Source organism: Stegostoma tigrinum, chromosome 39 (assembly GCF_030684315.1).
Source record: "Stegostoma tigrinum isolate sSteTig4 chromosome 39, sSteTig4.hap1, whole genome shotgun sequence".
Taxonomy (NCBI): Eukaryota; Metazoa; Chordata; class Chondrichthyes; order Orectolobiformes; family Stegostomatidae; genus Stegostoma; species Stegostoma tigrinum.
In genome coordinates this window covers 11,247,634-11,271,418 of record NC_081392.1, presented here as the reverse complement: position 1 = coordinate 11,271,418, position 23,785 = coordinate 11,247,634, and the positions used below count along the sequence as shown (strand labels likewise).

General features: G+C 43.8%; 1 protein-coding gene across 7 annotated transcripts in view; it reads left to right on the top strand.

The window, feature by feature from the left end:
* npas1 (neuronal PAS domain protein 1) overlaps window positions 1-23,785 on the top strand; it is a 392,502-nt gene that overhangs the window by 266,945 nt on the left and 101,772 nt on the right. For 6 of the 7 annotated variants that reach the window (XM_048522247.2, XM_048522249.2, XM_048522244.2 and 3 more), the window contains one exon: window positions 18,022-18,111. The exons of the other annotated variant lie outside the window; for it this stretch is intronic. In XM_048522247.2, the coding sequence (XP_048378204.1) occupies window positions 18,022-18,111 (90 nt within the window). The remainder of the gene's footprint in view (window positions 1-18,021; window positions 18,112-23,785) is intronic. 7 annotated transcript variants of the gene reach the window in all.

The window sequence follows — 23,785 nt, the reverse complement described above, 5'->3', positions numbered from 1 at the left end:
AACTTCTCTTTTTCCAAATGGTATTGTGTTCTACTTATGTGCGAACGAGAGGACACACAAATGAAATCCAGGCTCAAGTCTCATCTGAAAGTTGGGCACCTTTGGATGTGCAGCACTCTGAGAGGCAGCCAGGGATTAAATGCTTGGAGTGGAACTTGAATGCACAACCTTCCAACTCAGATGAATTGGGTGCTGGAGATGTCCTGAACCTGAACAACATGCAAATACCAACTTGCTGTCAGGAGCTGTTCAACTTTCTCTGCTGTCATTGTTTTCTCTCAGTGGTGGTGAATCTCTGGAATTTTTTTTACCACAGAGGGTTGTCGAGGCTGGATCATTAAGAAAGGTTTTTAACTGGGAAGGCAATCAAGGGTTATGGGAAAAAGGCAGGAATGCAGAGTTGAGAATTATCAGATCAACAATGATGTCATTGAATGGCTAAGCAGAGTTGATAGGATGAACGGCCTACTTTTGCTCCTGTGTTGAAAGGCCTGACTTCCAAGATGGAGAGAAAAAGTAAATAAAACGTAATACTTAGAAATAAACATACTAGCTATACTGGAGGTTAGTGGGTGGGTCACTTTGAAGTTGGTGGATCATTCACCAGTTTTACTGGTGTTTCTTTCTGGGCCAATACTGAACAATGATGTTCAAGACTTATTTTGAGCTGGAGACGGATCAATATTCCCTTGATTCTTTCCATCTGCACAGGACTCCAAGGTCCTTGTGCGGCTGTGACCTCTGGAAGGGCAAGTCAATATCGCAGTTGCCATGCAGGGAATCTTGGAGCAACTGTTAGAGCCCCACAGCTGAGAGGAGATGCTGGGATGAACAGTAACTGTTGGGTCTGTGAACTAGTGAGGAGACAAAGAATCAGTTAAGGCTTCACTCCTCCCACATCTTTAGATGTGGGCACTGTTGGCTGAGCTGGCAGTTACTACTCACACTAATTGCCCTTGAATAAGTAGTGGTGAGTTGCCTTCTTGCAGTCTGTATGGTGTAACCTGTGTGCTGTTAGGGACGGCGTTCAGGATTTTGACCCAACAATACTGAGGGAACACAAATATACTTCACAATAGGGTTCTGAGGGGGTGTTGCTCCCAAGACTCCTCGATCCAAATGGACCTCATGGTTGTGGTGCTGCGCGATAGCACTGGCTTCTGAACAGCTGTGTGCCACCAGTAAAGGTAAAGTCACCATCGTCTTACCGGACCATAGGACTGCTCTCTCATTAGAGAGAGAGAGAGAGAACTGGTGGTGGTTTAACCTGAGAGTCAGTGCACTTCAGGCACAGGCAGGTGTTGAGAAGGAGAGGCCTTCATCGTGACCTCAGCCAGTGTGAGAATTGAACCCATCCTATTGACATTACTCTGCTTTGCAAAACAGCTGTCCAGCCAACTGACTCCCATGGCGCTAGTAGTTTTCAAAACCACCTGAAAATCCCACTGCTTACAAAAAGAGCACAAAAAAGTTCTGATTGTTTTTTCCAGTGATGGTAAATATCGACGGAAAAAAAGAGAATGGGGATGCATGGAGGCGAGGGGAAAAGCGGGTGAATAGCAAACAAGAAAGCAAACATTAATGATTCATCTCTCACAAATTGTTGTCTGAGACAGTAATTGTTTCACTGCGCTCCTGCACAGTCCACTAACAGAATTACAATACGTCAATAGAAGCAGATAGAAATAATGGTCTGTGAATGTATCAGATCGGACGTGAATACAGGAGACAGCTAATTAATAATGGCAGACGAAATTGCTTTTTTTTATCAAGAGGTTCCACTTGGGCACTTGTGTTTGTCTCTCAGACACTTCTGACTTGATAGATTTTGGCTATAAAGAGATTATTGGGGGTTACCAAGTTCTTTTTTTCCACTTTTAATGGGCCTGATAAGGGCCACAAGACTTCAGACTGAGTTCACCTCGACTTGTATCTGTTAATAAGCTTCCTCGTATGATAAATGGGGTGCAGGTCTCCCTCCAACGGGCATAAATTGTATGTAGTTACCAGTATCCTTGAGGGAAGGGGAAGGTGCTATCTCACAATGATCTGGGGTCTCCCTTTAATGCCAGGGTTGCCAACTCTTAAGTTGCATGTGTTTGTGGACATTACATCGCATGATCTCTTCCCTCCAACATGGAATCACAGAATTGTTGCAGTGCAGAAGATGGCCAATCAGTCCATCGTGACTGCTCAGGTTCTGTTATGTAATGCCAATCTCCTGCCTTCTGCCATATTCCTGCACACCATTACTATTCAAATAATCATCCAATACCTTCTTGACTGTCTCAATTGAATCTGCCTCCACCACATTAGCAGGGAGTGCAATCCAGACCCCAATGACTCACTTTGAGAAAAAGTATTTTCCTCGCTTTAATCTTGGTTTGCGTGAAGATCTATTTAAATCTGTGCCCTCTCATTCATTTTTTCTTTTGCAGGTGGGAACAGTTTCTCCCTATCTATACCATTCAGCCTGCTGATGATTTTAGAAATTTCTATCAAATCTCTTCTCAGTCTTCTCTCTGAGGAGAACAGTCCCAACTCCTTCAATCTATCCTCATCACTGAAGTTCCTTATCCTTTAAACCGTTTTTGTGAATTGCTTCTGCATTTTCTCTCCAGTACACTCACCTCCTGGTTATGAGGTGATGCCAACAATAGTACACAGTACTGCAGCTGAGGTCGAACAAGTGTCTTGTATAAGTTTGACATCATCTCCCTACTCTTGTTCTCCATTTTCCAATTAATAAAGATGAGGACACTGTATATTTTGCTAACTGTTCCCTCCACACATCCTACCACCTTCAATGAGCTGAGCAAACGGCCAAACCTGACCCCAACCCCTGCCATTTGGCCGCCTGATGTGGACATCATCATGACAGAATGCCTCCCAGCCAATCAGAAAGCAAACAAACTCTCTGCTACCTGATTGGCTGATTCTTGACCCTTAATCAAACATTCATCTCTTTCCCAAATTTTGATTGTGACCAGAGACAACCACAATAAATTCAAACCAAATAATTTTTTTCAAACCTCCTGAGATTTGTTTCCAGGGTTTTTCTGGAGATTTATCCCTACTGTCTGGAGACTGTAGGCCAGTCCTGGAAGAATTGGAAACCCTGCTGACCGTCTCTCAGAGCAGTGACCTGGGTAAATCTTGCAGTTAGACTGCTGGAAAAGACAGCTTGAGACTGCTCGCTTAGGGTATCTGTGTGGCATCAACTGTGGTTCAGTGGGTAGCATCCTCACCTATAGTTCAGAAGATTCAAGTACTGCTCCAAGACCTGTGTGCAAAAATGTACACTGACATTGCATTGCACTACTGAGGGATGGCTGCGCGGTCAGAGGTGTCACCTTTCCAATCAGACATTAGACTGAAGCTCGATCTTACTGCTCGGTGGGTGTCAAGCAGTAATGGTGCCATTTTTAAGAAGGGCAGGGGAGTGTTCCGTCCAGAGTTCTGTCTGATATTTGTCAGCCAATCAACATTGGCTGGCAAGTTTCCTGCAATTCCTATTAGTTTTTGTTTCTAATTCCATTTAAGACAGATATGTTGGTGAATTTTTTTCTCTTAGGGTTGCGAGTCTTTGGAACACTCTTTTTGAAAAGTTGTCAGAACTAGAGTTTTTCAATAATCTTAAGGCAAAAATGGTTAGAATCATGTTAAGCAAGAGGCTGAAAGGTTATAAGGGGTAGGAGGAAGTGTGTTTGCAATCAGTTCAGCCCTGATCTTATTGAATAATGGATCAGGCTTGAGGGGAAATGGCCTACTCCTGATTCGTATGCTCATACATTACCCAGGTACAGCCGAACTGGTTCGCAGAAGAACCACCACCACCACTACCATCGTCGTCATCATCATCTTAGAGTCCCTGCAGTGTGGAAACATTTGGCCAACAAGTCCACACCACTCCTCCAAAAAGCATTAACTCAGACCCATCCCCCTAACCATTTTGCTGTAACCGTGCATTTCCCATATCTAATCCATTTTAGTTATACACCGCAGGCAATTTCCCATGGCCAATCCAACTAACCTGCACATGTTTGGACTGTGGGAGGAGACCGGAGCACTCAATGGAAACCCACTCAGACATAGGGAGAATGTGCAAACTCCACCCAGACAGCCAACACGCCACCGTAACTGTTGTGAGAGATTACCGCCTCAGTGCTGGGCACTTTGGCCTGGAAGAGGATGCTGCTGTTGGACTCTATCTCCTGTCACTGTATTTGAAAATATTAATGTGCAGACCCTGTTGTAATTGTCAGGTTTTTTTACGTGAAGTGTGAGAGATAAGTCTTGGCCAGATAAGACAGCATTCTCTTCTTGAAATAATGTCACTGCAGAGGGTTTGGTTTCGTGCCCTATCCAAAAGATGGCACTTCCAAAGACTGCGGCTCTCCTTCAGTGTTCTCATGGCCGGTGCTAGGGTGCTAACAGGGGTTGATGAATGTTAGTCTATCATAAAACCATAAGGCAGAAGAGAGTAGGAGGAAGACATTCAGCCCTTCGATGGTGCTCTATCTCACAACAGGAACATGGCTAATCTACTTCAGCATTGTCTTTCTGCACCATCCCCAATTCCCTTCATTGTTTCAATGTTTAGAAATCTATTGATCTCTGTCTGAAATGTTCTCAATGACAGAACCTCTGCAGGCCTCTGGAATACAGAAGTCCAGAGAGTCAACCGCCTCTGAGTGAAGAAATTCCTCCTCCTCCTCTGTTTTGAAGGGAGGGAGTGCTAATATCACAGTCTAACATCCTGGGGATATGGGTTCAAATCCCAATAACAGCAGGTGGTGAAGTTTAAAATCAGTAAACCTTATCTAATGGTGATTGTTGTAAAATCCTGTCTGGCTCACTAATGTCCCTTCCAGGAAGGTAATCTGCCATCCTTACCTAGTCTGGCCTCCATGTGATTCCAAGCCCACAGCAATGTGGTTGACTCTCACCTGCCCTCTGGGCAATTAGGAATGGCAATAAATGCTGAACTCGTTAGTGATGCTCACATCCCATATACAAACAAAGCCCAAAATGGCTAATCCCTTACTCTGACTGAACTTGCATAAGGGGCTGAAATAGGAGTTGGGTGTGCATTCACTTCACGCAATGGTGCAAATACCAAGACTGGGCTGAAAGCTGAGTTTTCAGTTGAAAATATCCCAAGGTGTAATTGACCTCGGCCTGTTTAATGCAGACGCAGGTTTTGCAAAGTGGTGACTGTTTTTTGTTCCCCGGGACCCTCATCCTTCATCTCTAGCATAATATGCAGCAGAGAAGCATAAGAAGTCAGGTATAATTAATGTGTTTGATGTTGTAAGCAGACCACGTCTCGTGCAGCTCAGCTCCTGATAGTGTACGAGCAGGAATAACAGCGTGGAACAGAATGTTTAAGTAGAGGCAGGTAGTTGACGGAATGAAGATTAGGGACAGAAGAGAGATGAGGTCCCTTGAGTCTGCTCCACCATTCAATTAGATTGTGGCTGATCCATATTAACATCACTTTATCCCCAGCTCCCCCCAACCCCAATCTATACAATCTTAAGAAAAAGAAGCAGAGGTAGGTTATTCGGCCCAATGGGCCATTCCAAAGACGGCTGATCTGATTGTGACCTCAACAGCACGTTTCTTGCTCATTTCCCAGAATTCCTGACTCCCTATCCATCTAAAATCTGAAAGAACTGTAGATGCTGTAAATCAGAAACAAAAACAGAAATTGCTGGAAAAGCTCAGTTCTGGGGAAGGGTCAATCAATCCGAAATATTAACTCTGATTTCTCTCCGCAGATGCTGCCAAACTTGCTGAGTTTTTCCAGCAATTTCTGTTTTTGTCCTCTGTCCATCAGTCTTACCCAGTTGTGAATTTGTTCAAATAGCACACCTCTCCTTCTCCCGATGATGAAAATTCCAAAGACGACCAGGCTCTTGAAGGGGAAAGTAAATACTCCCTCAGCTTCATCTTAAAAAGATCACCCCTTATCTTTCAACATGCCACCTGCTTTGATTTATCTTGTGAGAGGGGACATCTTCTTAGCATCTGTTCTGTCAAGTCCTTCCCACCCTTCAAAATCTTTGATATTTCAATAACATCACTGTCATTGTTTTAAACTCCACTCTCAAGCTTCCTACTTATCCCCAAAGCCCGTCAGTCTTAGTCTTGATCTATATCCAAAGGTGGAGCTTTGACAACTGTCTGGGGTAGAGAATTCCAAAGGTTCATCGTTGTCTGAGGGAAGAAATTGCTGATAATTTCTGTCTTAAAGTCGCTCACTCATCCTGAGGCTGTGACATCTGCTTGTAAAACCGGTGAACTTCAAATATTTTCATCTGTGGACCACTTAGTGAGGAAATAAGACCCTGGGCCCACGTACTCATCTGACCCCACCCACCTTCATTTTCCACCTCAAAAAACCTCATCAGAATGAATGGAAATTCCAAATAATTTGCTGCATTTAGTTATCAAATATAATCAATTTTGGTGCATTTTACTTCATAAACATTATGAGGAAGTTATTAATTCTTGCCAAAAAAATCAAAACGCATTTTAAGATTGTAAACGTTAATATGAAAAGGGAACATGTTTTTTGGACACATAGGTATTGGACACATTTGTGGGCGGCACGGTGTCTTGGTGGTTAGCACTGCAGCATCACAGCGCCAGGGACCCGGGTTCAATTCCAGCCTCGGGTGACTGTCTGTGTGGAGTTAACACATTCTCCCCATGTCTGCGTGGGTTTCCTCCGGGTGCTCCGGTTTCGTCCCACAGTCCAAAGGTGTGCAGGCTAGGTGGATTGGCCATTCTAAATTGCCCGTAGTGTTCAGGGGTGAGTGGGTTATAAGGGGATAGGCCTGGGTGGGATGCTGCAAGCGGTGGTGTGGACTTGTTGGGCCAAAGGGCCTGTTTCCACACTGTAAGGAATCTAATCTAATCTAATATTGTGGATCTTCATCTGAAAATTTAATATTAATACTTAGACGGGATAATCACAGGAAGGATGTTCCTGATGACTGTGGAGTTTAGTACCAAAGGTCACTGTCTAAGGCTAAAGCAAAGGCTTTTTAAGACTGGGATGAGGAGAAATTTCCTCACCCACAGACTGGTGTGTCTATAGAATTCCCAGCCACATAAGCTGGTCAATGCCTAAACATTGAATGTTTTCAACAAGGAGTTAGATATAGTTCTTAAGGGTAAAGGGATCAAAGGGTATAGGAAGAAAGCAGAAACAGGGTACTGAGTTGGATGATTAGCCATAATTGCAGTAAATGGCAGAATAGACTCAAAGGGCCGAATGGCCTACTCCTGCTCTTATTTTTTATGTTTCTAAAGTTCAATCATTCTAGCCAGAGGAAACAGCCTTTCAGCATCTGAAAGATTTAGTTACCACCATAGTATTTTGGAAGAATTTATATTCAAGGGCGATCATTGTGCAGTAGTGGTGTTGTTTAATCTGGGTTAGGAAGCTTGGGTGGATGTCCCACCTGCTTCAGAGGTAGGTCACAACATGACTGAGTAAGTTGGTTAAAATTGTTATAACACAGAAGATCATGGAATGATATATATTTTTTCATTAAACACAAAATAGTGGAGAAATTCAGCAGGTCTAATGGCAAGCATGTAACCATTGTCAATAGCCATAATGACCACCCCCACCCCGGCCCCCGGGTTCACTAATGTCCTTTAAAAAAGAAATCTGCCATCCTTGCCTGATGCGGCCAACATGTGACTCCAGGCCCAAAGCTATGTGCTTGACTCTCAACTGCCTTCTGGAATGGCCTGACCAAGCCTCTGTGTTCAAGGGTAATTAGGGATGGACAACAACTGCTATAAAAGGATAAATAAAGCATGAATCCTGGCTTTTCATTCTCGCTGTTGTTTATAAAGCCCAGGGTTCAATGTGCTTCATTAATCTGTCCCACACCAAACATTTAAAAACTAAGAATTGAGACACATTGGTTCAAATCATCTTGTTTACTTCAAATTATAGTACAACCAGAAGGTTCATTTCCAACCATGTTTTTATTTTATGATTTTTCCCTTTAGGACTCTCCTGTCCCCTGATATTCCACCCCCCCCCCCCCCTCCAAATACCTACTCTGGAGCTAAATGAGCACCTTGTCTCATATCATCTTCCTCACTGCTGTATTTCCAAGCCAAGTGTGAAATTGCAGAATTGAGCTTGATGCCCTCATGTCCTAACATGCATTCATACAAATACAAGTCTTTTTAGGAGTGGCATAATTAAGGGGATTGGGAGGACACAGGCTGGGTGTTGTAGTGGGATGGGAAGGAGGATAGATGAGATAGGGCTGATGAAGTGTGGTTGGTGCATGCAGTATCTCGCCTTCTGGAAAGAATATGTAATCGAAGGTTCTGACCTCTCGTTTGGCTGCTTTGCTAGGCTCTGAAACTGTTCTAGTCCAGCCCTGATTTCAGCTAAAGGTCAGGCTTCTTACGATCGGTGACAGAAGTATTGATTTTTTTCCCTTCTGTGAATGCAGTGCAACACACCTTGAGTAGTTGGTTAATGCAGCCCCTGAAATTCTAACCACCCTTTCCTGCCCATCAAGGCTTTGGCAGAAGACGAAGTATCTGATTTTCAATTCATAAGCCTTCTCTTTGCCTTCCTACAAAGTCACGGTATCAGTTTTCTCTTCACACTCCTGTCTCCTGTTAAGAATAAAGAACAACAGCACTAGACTGCTCCCAAGGACAAATATAAGAGACTAACACAAATGTGAGATATAATATTGCAATTGCTGGAAATCCAAAATGGTAACAGAAGGTGGCTGAAAATTGTCAGCAGATCAGGCAGCAGCTGTGGAGAGAAAAACAGAGTTAATTTTTCGAGTCCAGAATGGCTCCTCTTCAGAACTAGACAGTGTATAATGTACAGAAACAAACGTTGTGTCTTGACAAGGTGTGAGTGGTGACATAGCAACTGTCCATGCTGGCTGTCTGAATGTGCTATTTCTCATCATCTATCCCAAACCCTGCGTATTCTTCCTTTTTACATAACCCCCTAATTCACTTTTAAATTGCCTGGGTTGAACCTGCCTTTACCACACTCTCAGGCAGCGCAGTGCAGACACTGAGCCACTCATTGTTTGAAAACATTTTCTCCTCATCACTTTTGCTTCTTTTACAAATTGCTTTAAATCTGTGACCTGTCATTCTTGTTCCTTTTCATGGGAACATTTTCTCCCCCTCTACTCTGCCCAGACGTCTCGTGATTTTAAACACTGCGATCAAATCTTCGCTTAGCCTTCTCTTCTCCAAGGAGAGCATTCCTAAGTTCGAAATCCATCTTCATAGCTGAAATTCCTTTTTCCTTCTCCCAGAAATCTGGAATTCTCCACCCCAACAAAAAGCAGACACTAGATCATTGAAAATATTTAAAGTGGAGGTAGGTAGATTTTTGAAATACTAGTGAGTTGAGGGCAGTGAGGAGCTTGCACAAAAGAGAACTTGAGGACTGTGGCGGATCCAAAATGCTCTTGAATGGTGTGACAGTGTTGAGGGGCCGAATGGCCCATTCCTGATCCTATTTCTAAAGTTCTTATGTTTCTCATGTCTGTAAACAGCCCAGCTAACAGTAGAGAAAGCAAAAACACACACACAGCAAGATGGATGCAGAGATAATGACATAAAATTGTGGAACCAAGTGATGAATCTGTAAATTGCCAGGTTGAAAGGTGAGGTTTAATTCCTCAAACTCGCATCTTTCCTGGAACTCTGTGACAGGCCACAGACAGAAAGGCCAGACCAGGAACTGCATAACAAATCTGATCCAGATGTGATCTCGCCAGTGCCCTGTATACCTGAAGCATAATCTCTCCACTTATGATAAATGATAACATTTGATTAATTTCCTAGTTATTTTTTAAAGGGGAATTTTAGAGTTGAGAACCAAGGTACCTGAATGCACAAAGGTTAATCACAAAGTTTGCCAACTTCTAACCTCAAGGACTGTGGAAGAACTTGAGATCATTTAGCTCCACGTAGTAAACCAACAGAGACAGTTAACACTAAATATAGAGACAGAGAGTAAGGTATCATGGTATATTGTCTACGCCCTGCCAGTGTCAATGAGCTGACCAGCCAGCCCAAGAGATGTGAAACTTGTTCTGAATAATGGCCAATACTAGCATCTGCGCAGGCCCTAGTGTGAATGAGGTGTGTAATAAAGTGATAAAAATTTGATTTTTGATAATTGTTCTAACCCTTTGGGAGAGCAAAGGGAGCCAGGGGCTGACTGAGATTTGAGATTCTTTACTAATCCCATGCTCCAGGCATGTAGCCACCCTTAAGGAGGAGGAGGGGGCACAGAATGGCAGAGAGCCCACTTTCACAGTAACAAATGTTACAGCTTCCTTCGATTAGCAACAAATTCTAGCTAAGAGCATAGATTGGAGACTTTATCCTAAGATGCTAATATAGGTTGGAATCATACCAAGAGCTTTAAAGTAGAAATCAACAACAGTACAGGCAACAGGACAGGGCTGCTATGAAACAGTACTCTCACTGGGCCCATGCCTGTTTCTTTGGCTGAATCCCACCAAACCACCATCCTCTTCTTTCAGGGACAAGAAATGGGTTGTAACTATTTCCAGAACAGAAATCCAGTGTCAGGGAAGGAGGGCCAGATGGATGAGGAGCTGGTTGATGAGTTAATTCACCATAGTCCCAGAGGACTGTGCGGCTTCTCTCTCATTACAGATAGCTGATGGCTAGTTTAATCTGAGGGTCACTATGCCGCAGGTGAGGAACAAGGTTGAGAAGGTGGGATCTTCATGGTGATCTTCAAGCAGTTACCAGACACAACTTCCAAGTTCTCAACTGGCTCAGATACTGGTTCACCATTGAATTTGAAGGCAGTAGGCAGGCTGCCAGAGTTAGAGATCTACCAAGAGGCAAGTTGCAGTACATGGTAAGTAAAAAGAGGCCTCTTCAATGTGGAGACCTCCTGTCACTCACTTGAGGGAAGGCAGTGGTAATGTCCCTGGACTTGTAACTCAAAGGCCCAGGTAAATGTTCTAGACATGTGTTCAAATCCCACCACAATAATTGTGGAATTAAAGCTAGTCTCAGTAATGATGACCATAAAAGTATGGTGATTTCTCATAAAACTCTATGTTGGTTCACTTATGTCTTTAAGGAAAGCCATCCTTACCCAGTTTGAGAGATAATGGGAACTGCAGATGCTGGAGAATTCCAAGATAATAAAATGTGAGGCTGGATGAACACAGCAGGCCAAGCAGCATCTCAGGAGCACAAAAGCTGACGTTTCGGGCCTAGATCCTTCATCAGAGACCTCTCTGATGAAGGGTCTAGGCCCAAAACGTCAGCTTTTGTGCTCCTGAGATGCTGCTTGGCCTGCTGTGTTCATCCAGCCTCACATTTTATTATCTTACCCAGTTTGGCATGCATACGATTCCCACAGCGGTGAGGTTGACTCTTAAAGGGCCTATCTAACCATCTACAAAATGCACTGCAGCAATTCACCAAGGTTTCTTCAGCAGCACCCACCTTCCAAACACGTGAGCACTAGCCCCTATAAGGACAAGGGAAGCAGATGAATGGGAACACCACTCTCTGCTTGTTTCCTCCAAGCCATTCCCCATCCTTACTTGAAAATATATAAACATTCTTTCCGTGTCACTGGGTTAAAATCCCAGAACTCGTTCCCAGCAGTGCTATGGGTGTCCTTACGCCATACGGACTGAAGGGGCTCAAGAAGACAGTTCACCACCACCTTCTCCAGGGTACCTAGGGAGGGACGTTAAATCCTAGCCTCATCAACTATGCTCACGCCCCAAGTACAGTTAAAAAGAAACCCTAAACTGTGATCTCTGAAGTGTGACAGGCAGTCCATGTGATATTAGCAAGAAGATAGCATGCTGCACAATTTGCATTTATGGATTATCTTTGGCAAACTTTCCATTGTACTAGAGAGATGTCACCTAAGGAGATATAAAGACAGATGATCAAAGAGGTGGGTTTCAAGGAGAAGCTTAAAGAAAGTGAAGGAGGGCTGATGAGAGAAGGAATTCCAGGCTTTGGAGTCAGGAGGCTGAAGATATGACCCCCAATAGTACAGGGATTAATATCCTAAGGGATACTCAAGTAGGTCAGAACTGGAGGGGCATAGAGATCTCAGAGCTGTCAAATTGGAGGAGGTTACAGATAGCTAGATGAAGACACTTGAAAGCACTGCATGAGTAATTTTATTTTAAAATTTATTGAATCAATCTTGGGGATGGTAACATATCAACAATTGACATTCCGAAGATTAAAAAAATTGTTTTAAAACTCCATCTGGTTCATTAATGCACCTCTTAACCTGGTCTGGCCTCCATGTGACTCCAGATCCACAGCAATGTTATTGACTGTTAACTGCCCTCTGAAACAGGCCTGGCAAGTCACTCAGTTCAAGAACAATTGGGGAGGGGTGATGAATGGTGGCCTTAGCAGTGATGCTTACTCACCGTGAAAAAAATAAAAGATAAAATTTCACTACCTCTGCCGCTGATGTACAATCTGTGGTGGAGTTATTTATGATATTCTCTACATTTTTGAAAACAGTGCACAGCATGAGCAGGGTATTAAGTCCATTTTATTTTTTCTCATTGAGAAGCAGGGCAGCTGTTAAAACCCATTCTGCTATTTAACCATCTCTCCTTATTAATTCTGCAAACTGACACCATCCCAAAGTTGACATTTCTGATACTCCCAATGCTGCGTGGTGCAGTAAAAACTTCTCTCTGAAAATAAGGAAGCTTGTTTTGCAAAATTAGCTTGCACAAAAAAAGTGATGGAACTGGATAAATGCTAGAGCTAGCATTCTTTGGACCCTTGCTCCATGCTTTAAATTGCCATTTTAGTTCTTCCTTGAACCGTCCCTTTTCTCAGGACATCAGCTCTGCAGCACATAAACAGGCCATTCGGCCCAGTACTAACCTGTGTTCGTGCTCCAGACGGGCTGCCTCCTATCCCTCTTCATCTCACACGATAAAAGAGAAACAGGGAAGGGCTTGCATTTATATAGCAACTTCCCTCACAACCAGCATTCCCAAAAGAAACACTTTATTGAATTATTGTAACTCTTGTAATGCAGCAAACACAGCTGCAAATTTGTGGAAAGCAAGCTCCAAAAATGGCCATGTGATAATACCCTATTTTGGTGATGTTGGTTGATGTATAAATATTGGCCAGGATGCAAGGGAGAACTGCCCTTGACTTTTACATCCACTTGAGAGAGCAGGTAGGCTTGCTGTTTAATGTCTTATCTGGAACAAACAGCACCTCCAACACAGCAACACTCCCTCACTGGATACGCCATAACGTTTTCATTTCCTTCTTGCTCATACCTTGCTTCCCCTTAAATGCATTTATGCTATTCATGTATGGCAGTGAGTTCCACCACTTCTTTGGAAAAGGGGACTTTTCTTGAATCTGTAACTTTTGAATCCACTTGAATCTATTGACTATTCTGTAGTTATCTCACACCAATTACTTAGTCACTTCCAGTGTGTGTTTTCTGCATTTTCTTTTGCCAACAACATGTTTAACCACTTCTTGTTAGTTGCCAGCTGTGGTTCAGTGGTTATCAGTCTTGCCTGTGCATCAGAATATTATCAATCCAATTCCAGAATGTTGAACACAAACGTCCATGCTGGTGCATTCATTCATGCTGAGGGAGGGCAATCTGCTGCCTCTCCCGTCAAACTTTGAACCAAGGTTTCCCTTGCATTTTCAGGTGTACCCGCCAGTTTTTATCCTTCAGATAACATCACAGTCACAGACAGGAAAAAACAGTGCTGGTAAAACAGAGTTCTGAAGAAAGGCCAAAGCAGATTCAAAACATTAACACTGTTCCTCTCTCTATACCTGCTGCCAGACCTGCTGAGTTTCTCCAGCCCTTTCTACTTTTATTTCAGATTTCCAACATCCGCAGTGTTTTGCTTTTGGTCTTTCATTACATCCCTGTGTGTGTAGGAGCTGTGCAAATTGTTTGCTTCATTTCCCACATTACAACAGCGACAGTGCTTTATTGGCTATAGAGTGCTTTGGGACATCTTGAAGTTGGGAAAAGGCACTTCATAAATGTAAGTTATTTCTGCAGTTTTTAAAAAAATGATGGCAATTTTTTGGGTCAAGCTGAGGGAATTCAATAATGTGGGAGAAAGCCATTGGAGTGAAAACACTGATGGTGGACACATGGAAGTACAAGGAACTCTGGAAACTGCATTTGCAGGGAAGGGAGTGAATGTTGAATATGATGGATGTGGTGCCTATCGATCAATCCTGGATAATGTTTAGCTTCTTGAGTGTTGTTGGTGCTGCACTCATCCAGGCAGATGGGGAATATTCCTTCATACCATTGTCGACAGGGCCCTCAACTGGGTTCGACCCATGTCCCGCACTTCCGCCCTCACCCCTTCTCTTCCCTCCAGCAGCAACAGTAGGATTCCCCTTGTCCTTACCTACCATCCCACCTCCATCCACATCCTAAAGATCATTATTTCTGCCATCTCAAGTGAGATGCCACCACCTAACACATATTCCCCTCCCCTCCCTTGTCTGCCTTCTGCAGGGACCGTTCCGTCCAGGACACCTTGGTCCACACTTGCTTCACCCCCAACACCTCCCCACAGCCCTATGGCACCTTCCCCTGTAACCGGCAAAGGTGCAACTCCTGCCCATTTACTTCCTCTGTCCCCGGTGTCCAAAGGCCCAAACATACTTTCCAAGTGAAGCAACACTTCACCTGCACTTCCCAGAATCTAGTCTACTGCATTTGCTGCGCACAATGTGGTCTCCTCTACATTGGGAAAACAAAGCGTAGACTGGGTGACCACTTTGCACAATGTCTACGTTCTGCTCACAACAAAGACACTGAACTACCTGTTGCCTGCCACTTTAATGCACCACCCTGTTCCCTGGCCAACATCTCTGTTTCTGGCATGCTGCAGTGTTCCAGTGAAGCTCAACACAGCAAAAACAAAGTTTCTGGAAAAGCTCAGTAGGTCTGGCTGCATCTGAGAAAGAAAACTCAGAGTTAACGTTTCGGGTCCAGTGACCCTTCCTTAGAACAGAGCAAGCTCCATGCAAGCTGGAAGAACAGCACATCATTTTCTGCTTGGGGACCCTGCAGCCCTCCAGACTCATGTCAAGTCCAATAATTTTAGGGTCTAAACTCTCCCATGTCCCAGCCCCCTAGCCCACACACCAGACTTTGTTATCACATACATTACACACCATTACACACTACCTGAGATAACAAGGTGTGGAGCTGGATGAACACAGCAGGCCAAGCAGCATCAGAGGAGCAGGAAGGCTGACGTTTCAGGTCTAGACCCACCATTACACACCACCTGTTGTTAGCCACTAATAAGTCCCCATTAACAACTATTCACCCTCCCAGCCTTATCATTATCAACTCTTTCTTTCTGTCCAGCTGTTCTCGCTTCTCTCTCTTTAGGCTCTACCTTAACATTTACTCCCTACCCCAACCCCCCTCCGTATTTTCTGCATATAAATCGATGTTTTCCCAGCCAACATCAGTTCTGGGTTCTGATTTACAGCATCCGCAGTTCTTACGATTTTTATTCCCTAATACTCCTGATTCCTAGTATTGATTAAAGGATAATTAAATTGGTGCTGGACACCTCAACACTTCTTCAAAATGTTACTTGGGATCTGTTATTTCCACCTGGCAGGGAAGACGAAGGCCTCTGTCTTAATATTGAATTCAAAAGACTGTTTGTAGCATTTATTAAATATATGGTGTTCTTGAAAATTTATAGCAAAGAAAGAGGCCATTCAGCCCATTATCTCTTTGCTCGAGGGTTCTAAAACCAAATTCAAGTTTTTATTCCATTAATTCTGGTAGGTAAAGAGTGATTTAATCACTGTGATTAATGTGAGAAAAAAGAATTAGGAGAATTGTGATATTTTTGCAGGCTGGACTAAAGCAGTAATAGAAAGTAACAATTTCCAGTGTGATGGAGGCAGAGTTCCAGAAAAGAGGACATAAATTTGAATTGAGTAATTCAGTAGTGAAATTAGTAAGTATGATTGGGCACAAAAGGGTGGCAGAAATTTGTAGCCCCCTTGTAAAAGGTTTCTTTTTAATTCACTTGTGGGATGTGGACATTTCTGGCTGGTCCAGCATAAATCCTATCCCTGGAGAAGATGCTGATGAGCTGAAGGCCGTGTACTGTAGGTAGACCCACAAGTGTTGGGTGATAACTGAAACTTCTATGATATTTTCCTAATCAGTCTGTTCAGACATGTTATAACATACCTCTGGAGCACATGGGACTTGATCCTAGGTCTCCTGGCTCAGAGGTAGGGACACTGCCACAGGAATACTGCTGCCTAAACTATGACTTCTAGATTTATGTTAGGTGAGGGTATCAAGGAGTCAAAGGCTGGATTGGGGGTGTATGTGGACAGTAAATCAGGTCAAAACTGATTGAACGGTAGGGCAGAGTTGAGGGGCTGAATGGTCGTCATGTGTTTCTGTGTCCTGGACAACAGTTTGGGGTGGGTGGTCAGAATGTTCCAAGCAGTGGCAGGCAACAGCTCTGATTCCTTGAGGAGAAGTCACACTGGTCAGATGTCCATCCATTGGTCTGACCCCCTTGCAAAGTCTCAGCTGCCAGCCAGCCCTGAACGCCTATGCCATCTGATTCAACACAAGCAAGCCAGCACGTTTATCATTACATGCAGCCGTGCTCAGATGGCGGTAAAATGGGCTGCACTCAAGCACAGTCTGAAACTCCAGTACAGGAGTGAGTTGCAGCTCTGTTGGAGATGCCATTCATTGGAAGAGATGTCAAACTGGTGTCTCGCTACCTTAAAGGTCCCATGGCATTATTTGGGAAAGTACTTCAGGATTTTGCACAATATTTACCCCTCACCCAATTCAAGCAAAAACATCAATTGCTTATCTCATCTTAAATTTTAAAAGACAAGTACTTCACTTTTACGTAGAGCCTTTCACAACCATTGGCCATCCTAATGCACTTGATCGCGTTAAGTCATTTGGATCTGTAGTCATTATTGCAACATGACAGCCTATTTGCAGACAATCAGCCATGTAATAATGATCAGATAATCAGTTTTGGTGAGATGTTTTGATCTTGTTCACAGGATGCATACTTTTGCTGGCTAGGCCAGCATTAATTGCCCATCTCTAATTGCCTCCCAGAGAAGGTAACGATGAACTAGCTTCTTGAACAACTCTAGTCCTTGGAGTGTAGCTAGACACTAAATGCCATTAGAAAGGGGCTTCCAGTACATGTACCCAGCAACACTGGAGGAATGGCGATATATTTCCAAGTCAGGACGGTGTATGGCTTGGAGGGCAACTTGCGGGATGTGGTAATCGCACTATCTGGTGCCCTTATCCTTCTAAATGGGAGAAGTCACAGGTTTGGATGTGTTGTCAAAAAAGCTTTGTTGAATAGCTACAGTGCATCTTGTAGATGGTACACAATACTGCTACTGAGCGTCAGTGGTAGAAGGAGTGAATGTTTGTGGGTGAGGTGCCAATCAAACAGGCTGCTTTATCCTGGACAGTATTGAGCTTCTCAAGTGTTGCGGGAGCTTCACTCTTCCAGACAAGTGGAGAGCATTCCATCACACTCCTGATTTCTGATATTTGTTCAGGGAAAATTATTAATCTTGAATAGTGAGAACACACCTGCTTTTCTTCAAATGCTACATGGGATGTTATGCTTACCTAAGTGGGAAGGCAAAGACCTCTGTTTTATCACTGGACCCAAAAGACTGCAGAATTTGAATTTTCAAATTTGCTAACATAACATATACTGAGTAAAAAATTTTCACTGCAAACAAAGCCCTTTGAGTGATTTCTGAGAGCTGTAGTATCGTAGTAGACATTTCTTTCTTTTCCTTGTGACAGATTTGAACTGAGTGATCATAAAGTAGTCGAAAAGCTATTTCAAAAAAGCAAACTGTTTAACTTTAATTTCTTTTCTTGCCTTTCTTCTGCAGTCCTTGGATGGTTTTATTTTTGCACTAAATCGAGAAGGGAAATTTTTGTACATCTCTGAAACTGTCTCCATCTACCTGGGACTGTCACAGGTAGGAGAAATACAGTTAGTCTCATTCCTTCTTAGTAGAGTTGCCAACTCTCCAAAATTGGCCTGGAGTTTCCAGGAATTGAAGACACTGCTGTGCAAAACCCCTGCAGAAAAATAATCACAGGGACATTAATTTTTGTGGTCTTCTGCTTTGAACAATTTTCTTTACTAGATATAAAAACGATTGAAAATGGGAAAAAGAAGGTTATTTGGCCAACTCTCAAGCATCGTCCAATTGGATAATGAATCTTTTTCTTTTTGATTGGTCTAAGAAGGCATTGCATCACCAGGATGGACATGTCAACTGACCAATGGTTGTAAGCTGGGGGAAGAGCCAAATTATGTGATGAAACCTCCAGTAATAGGTTTAGTCCAAGTTGGCAACCCTACTTTTTAATGCGGTCGTCAAATGTTCCCAATGTAGCAATATTATTTCATGCTCCGATCTTGCACCCCAGCTAGTTTTCCAGCCCCACCTTTAGCTATCTCTCAACGCCACTGATCCAAATTTAGGTGACACATAGCCTTACCTGAAGCTCATGCGTGAGAGAGCACCTGGTAAAATAAACATGGGGCAGTCAGATATTGTAGCTTCAACACCTGTTGATATCAGAGCAGGAGGTGGTTGATGAAGCCTGGGGAGTCCAGAACTGGGGTCACAGTCTAAGGATGCAGGGTAGGCCGTATAGAATGAAGAACAAGGAGAGATGTTTTCAACGAGAGAATGGTGAGCCTGTTGAATTCTCTGCCACAAAAATGGTTGAGCCCAGAACTCTACATGTTTTCAAGAAGGTGTTAGATGTTGGTTTTAGGATTAGAAAGATCAAAGGGTTAGGGGAGTAAGTTGAAACAGAGGATTGAATTGGATAATCAGCCATGATGATATTGAATGGGGACCAGGCTCGAAGGGCCAACCAGCCTACTATTGCTCCTATTTTCTATGTTTCTATGCAGGAAGAATGTTTCTCCTGGACTGGGGAGGGAGGAGGGTCTACAACCTAGGAACCAGTATCAGAAAAAGAGGCTGGCCATTGAAAACTGAGATGAGGAGGAATTTCTTCACTCAGAGAGTGCTGAATCTTTGGAACTCTCTATTGCTCATTTTGACCAGTTGGCAAGCATGCCCCATGGAGACAGGCCCACTTGGAATTGGGTTAATGCTAGCGGTAGCAGGCCTCAGCCTTAGCCACTTAATTAATTACTTAGCAAGTCCTGCTGTCTGCAACCCACAGAAATATAGAAGACAGGAACACAAGTAGGCCATTCAGTCCCTTAATCCTGCTCATGTTTCTGTACTTTCATGTTTTTACTTTAATGTTTGTGCTTTTATTTTATGGAGCTGGTGGCCTACTGGTAATGTCGCTAGACTAATCCCGAGGCTCATCAAATGCTGTGGAGTCTGGAGACACAGGTTCTCTTAAAACATATGGAGTATAAAGTTAGACTCAGTGATCATGTCAACTAACATCAACTGCCTTGAAAACCCCTTTAAAGCCCTTTTGGGAGGGGAATCTGCTGTCCTTACCTGTGACTTCTGCCTACATCCTGCCTAGGGGAGGCGATGGCCTAGTGGTATTACTGCTGGATTGTTAATCCAGAGACCCAGATAACATTCTGGGGCCTGGGTTCGAATCCCACCACGGCAGATGGTGGAATTTGAATTCAGTAAATATCTGGAATTAAGATTCTAATGATGACTATGAATCCATTGTTGATTGTCAGGGGAAAAACCCATCTGGCTCACTAATGTGCTTTAGGGAAGGAAACTGCCATCCTTACCCGGTCTGGCCTACATGTGACTCCAGCCCCACAGCAATGTGGTTGACTCTTAACTGCCCTCTGGGCAATTAGGGATGGACGATAAATGCTGCCTAGCCAGAGACACCCTCATCCTGCAAACGAATAAAGGAAAAAAAAATATATGTGACTTAGGTCTCACAACAATGCAGTTGATACTTAACTGGCCTGTGAAATTGATGAGCAAAACACTCACTTTGGGGTAATTAGGGATGGGCAACAAATAAACAAAATAAACAACTTCCCAAGAAAGAATCAAAAAAGTAAAGCTCCCCGAATCTATTCCTCCGTTCTGTAAGATCATGGCTCATCTGCACCCTAAATCCAACCACTTGTTTTGCCTCATATCTCTTTGGCTAACAAAAATTGCTCGATTTCACTCCTGAAAGAAAAACGAAAAGAATTGCAGATGCTTGAAATCGGAAACAAAAACAGAAATTGCTGCAGAAGTTCAACAGGTCTGGCAGCATCTGTGGAAAGAAATCAGGATCAAAATGTTCTGAGGAAGGGTCACTGGACCCGAAATGTTAATTCTGATTTCCCTTCACAGAGGCTGCCAGACCTGCTGAACTGTTCCAGCAACTTCAGTTTCTGTTTCATTCCTGAAAGGCCTGGCTGCATGTTTTAGACTGTGCCCGTCAGTCCCAGACACCTCAACCAGTGAAAACCGTTTCTATATTTAGCCTGTCCTTGCCCTTTTATAACCTTTTATAACCTTTGTAAAAATCTTCAATCAAATCACGCCCCAGCTTCTGAACAGAGATAATGGGAACTGCAGATGCTGGAGAATCCAAGATAAAAAAGTGTGGGGTTGGATGAACACAGCAGACCAAGCAGCAACTTAGGAGCACAAAAGCTGATGTTTTGGACCTGGACCCTTCATCAGAAAAAGGGGAGGGGGAGAGGGTTCTGAAATAAATAGGGAGAGAGGGGGAGGCGGATCCAAGATGGATAGAGGAGAAGATAGATGGAGAGGAGACAGACAAGTTAAAGAGGTGGGGATGGAGCCTGTAGAGGTGAGTGTAGGTGGGGAGGTAGGGAGGGGATAGGTCAGTCCGGGGAGGACGGACAGGTCAAGGGGGCGGGATGTGGTTAGTAGGTAGGAAATGGAGGTGCGGCTTGAGGTGGGAGGAGGGGATAGGTGAGAGGAAGAACAGGTTAGGCAGGCGGGACCAGCTGGGCTGGTTTTGGGATACAGTGGGGGGAGGGGAGATTTTCAAGCTTGTGAAATCCACATTGATTCCATTGGGCTTCAGGGTTCCCAAGCGGAGTATGAGTTGCTGTTCCTGCAACCTACGGGTGGCATCATTATGGCACTGCAGGAGGCCCAGGATGGACATGTCGTCTGAGGAATGGGAGGGGGGAGTTGAAATGGTTCGTGAATGGGTGGTTCATTTGTTTACTGCGAACCAAGGGTAGGTGTTCTGCAAAGCGGTCCCGAAGCCTCTGCTTGGTTTCCCCAATGTAGAGGAAGCCATACCATGAACAGCAGATGCAGCATACCACATATACCACATATGCTGCATCCGCTGTACATGGTGTGGCTTCCTCTACATTGGGGAAACCAAGCGGAGGCTGGGGATCCACTTTACAGAACACCTACGCTCGATTCGCAGTAAACAACTGCACCTCCCAGTCACGAACCATTTCAACTCCGCCTCCCATTCCTCAGATGACATGTCCATCCTGGGCCTCCTGCAGTGCCATAATGATGCCACCCGTAGGTTGCAGGGACAGCAACTCATATTCCGCTTGGGAACCCTGCAGCCCAATGGTATCAATGTGGATTTCACCAGCTTCAAAATCTTCCCTTCCCCCACTGCATCCCAAAACCAGCCCAGCTCGTCCCTGCCTGCCTAACCTGTTCTTCCTCTCACCTATCCCCTCCTCCCACCTCAAGCTGCACCTCCATTTCCTACTACTAACCTCATTCCGCCCCCTTGGCCTGGCTGTCCTCCCTAGACTGAACTATCTCCTCCCACCTCCCCACCCATACTCTCCTCACCAACTATCTTCTCCTCTATCCACCTTCGATCCACCTCCCCCTCTCTCCCTATTTATTTCAGAACCCTCTCCCCCTTTTCTGATGAAGGGTCTAGGCCCGAAACATCAACTTTTGTGCTCCTAAGATGCTGCTGGCCTGCTGTGTTCATCCAGCCCCACACTTTGTTATCCCCAACTTTTGAATCTAGGTTTGTGTGATCTCTCTTCATTACGTAATCCCTGATGCCATGTCTTATTTTGATCAATCTTCATGGCATTCCTTCCAGGGCTAGTATATCCTTTCTCAGGTGTGGCATTCAGCCACTGATCACTAAACTTGGCAAATGCACTCCTTCCAGCTCTATCCATCTGTCGTGATTGTCACCATTCTCTCACAGATGTATCAGTAAATTGAGTATGACTGAGTATCTTTGTTTCATTTCTTTGTCACACACACACATAAACATACATATATAACAGACACACACAAACACATAGATAAATAGACATTCAAATGCACTCAGATAGTCACAAACGCAAACATTAAAACACATAGTCACATATTGAAACACAATCACACATTGAAACACACATATAAAAAAACACAGGCTCAGACAAACACACAAACACATATATAACGTACGTAGACACATATGCATACAGAGAGCCATACAAACATACACACAGACTTGCACATACAAATGTACACAGACACACACTTACACCAATATATAACACCCACACATATATTTAAACAATCACTCTCTCTCTCTCACACACACACACAAAACAGGAGGAATTCTACCCTCCCTGGAGGTGATGCAAAATGGAAATATTTGGCTGAGTTTATCCTGGATGTCATCACCTCAGCAGTTATCCATGGGACAAGAAGCTCCATGGGGCACTTAGTCAAATCACCAACAATTAAAACCCTTAATTGATAAATTAATGGCCACTGAAGGGTTTGAACCTGCTGTGTCCCTAGCTACATGATTCCCTGTCAGGCGAGAAATGTATCTTGTATCCCAACTACCTGCCTGTTGTGTTCACTGTTGAGGGCCTCCAATTGCCCTAATCTGGGAGCAGTCAGGTAAGGAGTCATGAATGCAGATCCCTGAAGGTTGAGAGATGGTCATTTGCTGAGTTTAATATGCTTGCCCAGATCTCAGTCTGTTGACAGTCAGGAGGTGTGAGTTTGCTGATATGACACATTGTGCTGTGGCCCATATTATCCAGGTTAAGTCAGTTCATGGCTATAAATTGGAAGGTGGTTTCCTGAGAATCGAAGCTTCCAGGAGAGGTCAGATGAGCTGCATAAGATCTCTGTTGTCAATTTCAAGGTAGGTTCCCATAAACCTGAGCCGGCACAATCGTGGAAGGAACAGTGGAGGCATGACTAATTAGCTTTTTCATTTAGGACTGAGATGGGGGGGAATTTCTTCACTTCGAGTGTGGTGCATCTTTGGCGTTCCCTACTTCAGAAAGCTGTTGGAGGCTTTATCATTGAGTTTATTCAAGGCTGAGATTGATGCCTTCTTACATACTAACAACATCAAGTGTTTTGAAGATGGTGCAGGAAACAGGTGTTTAAATAGAAGATCAACCAGCCATAATGTCATAGAATAGTAGAGTGAGTTCAAAAGGTTGAATGGCCTCCACCTGCTCCTATATCTAATGGTCTTATGCTCCTTCTGAGCGCTAACATTGGGTCAGTGGACTATTTGTTTTCCTGAGCTGAAAGATTATTCAATACTATCACACTGCACACAAATGCCCATAGACAACGTACACATGCAGGCAGCATACACATAAATAACACAAACACACATGCACAAAAGCACATACAAATGCATGCACACACGCACACTCAGATTTGTGCACCGATCCATATGGAA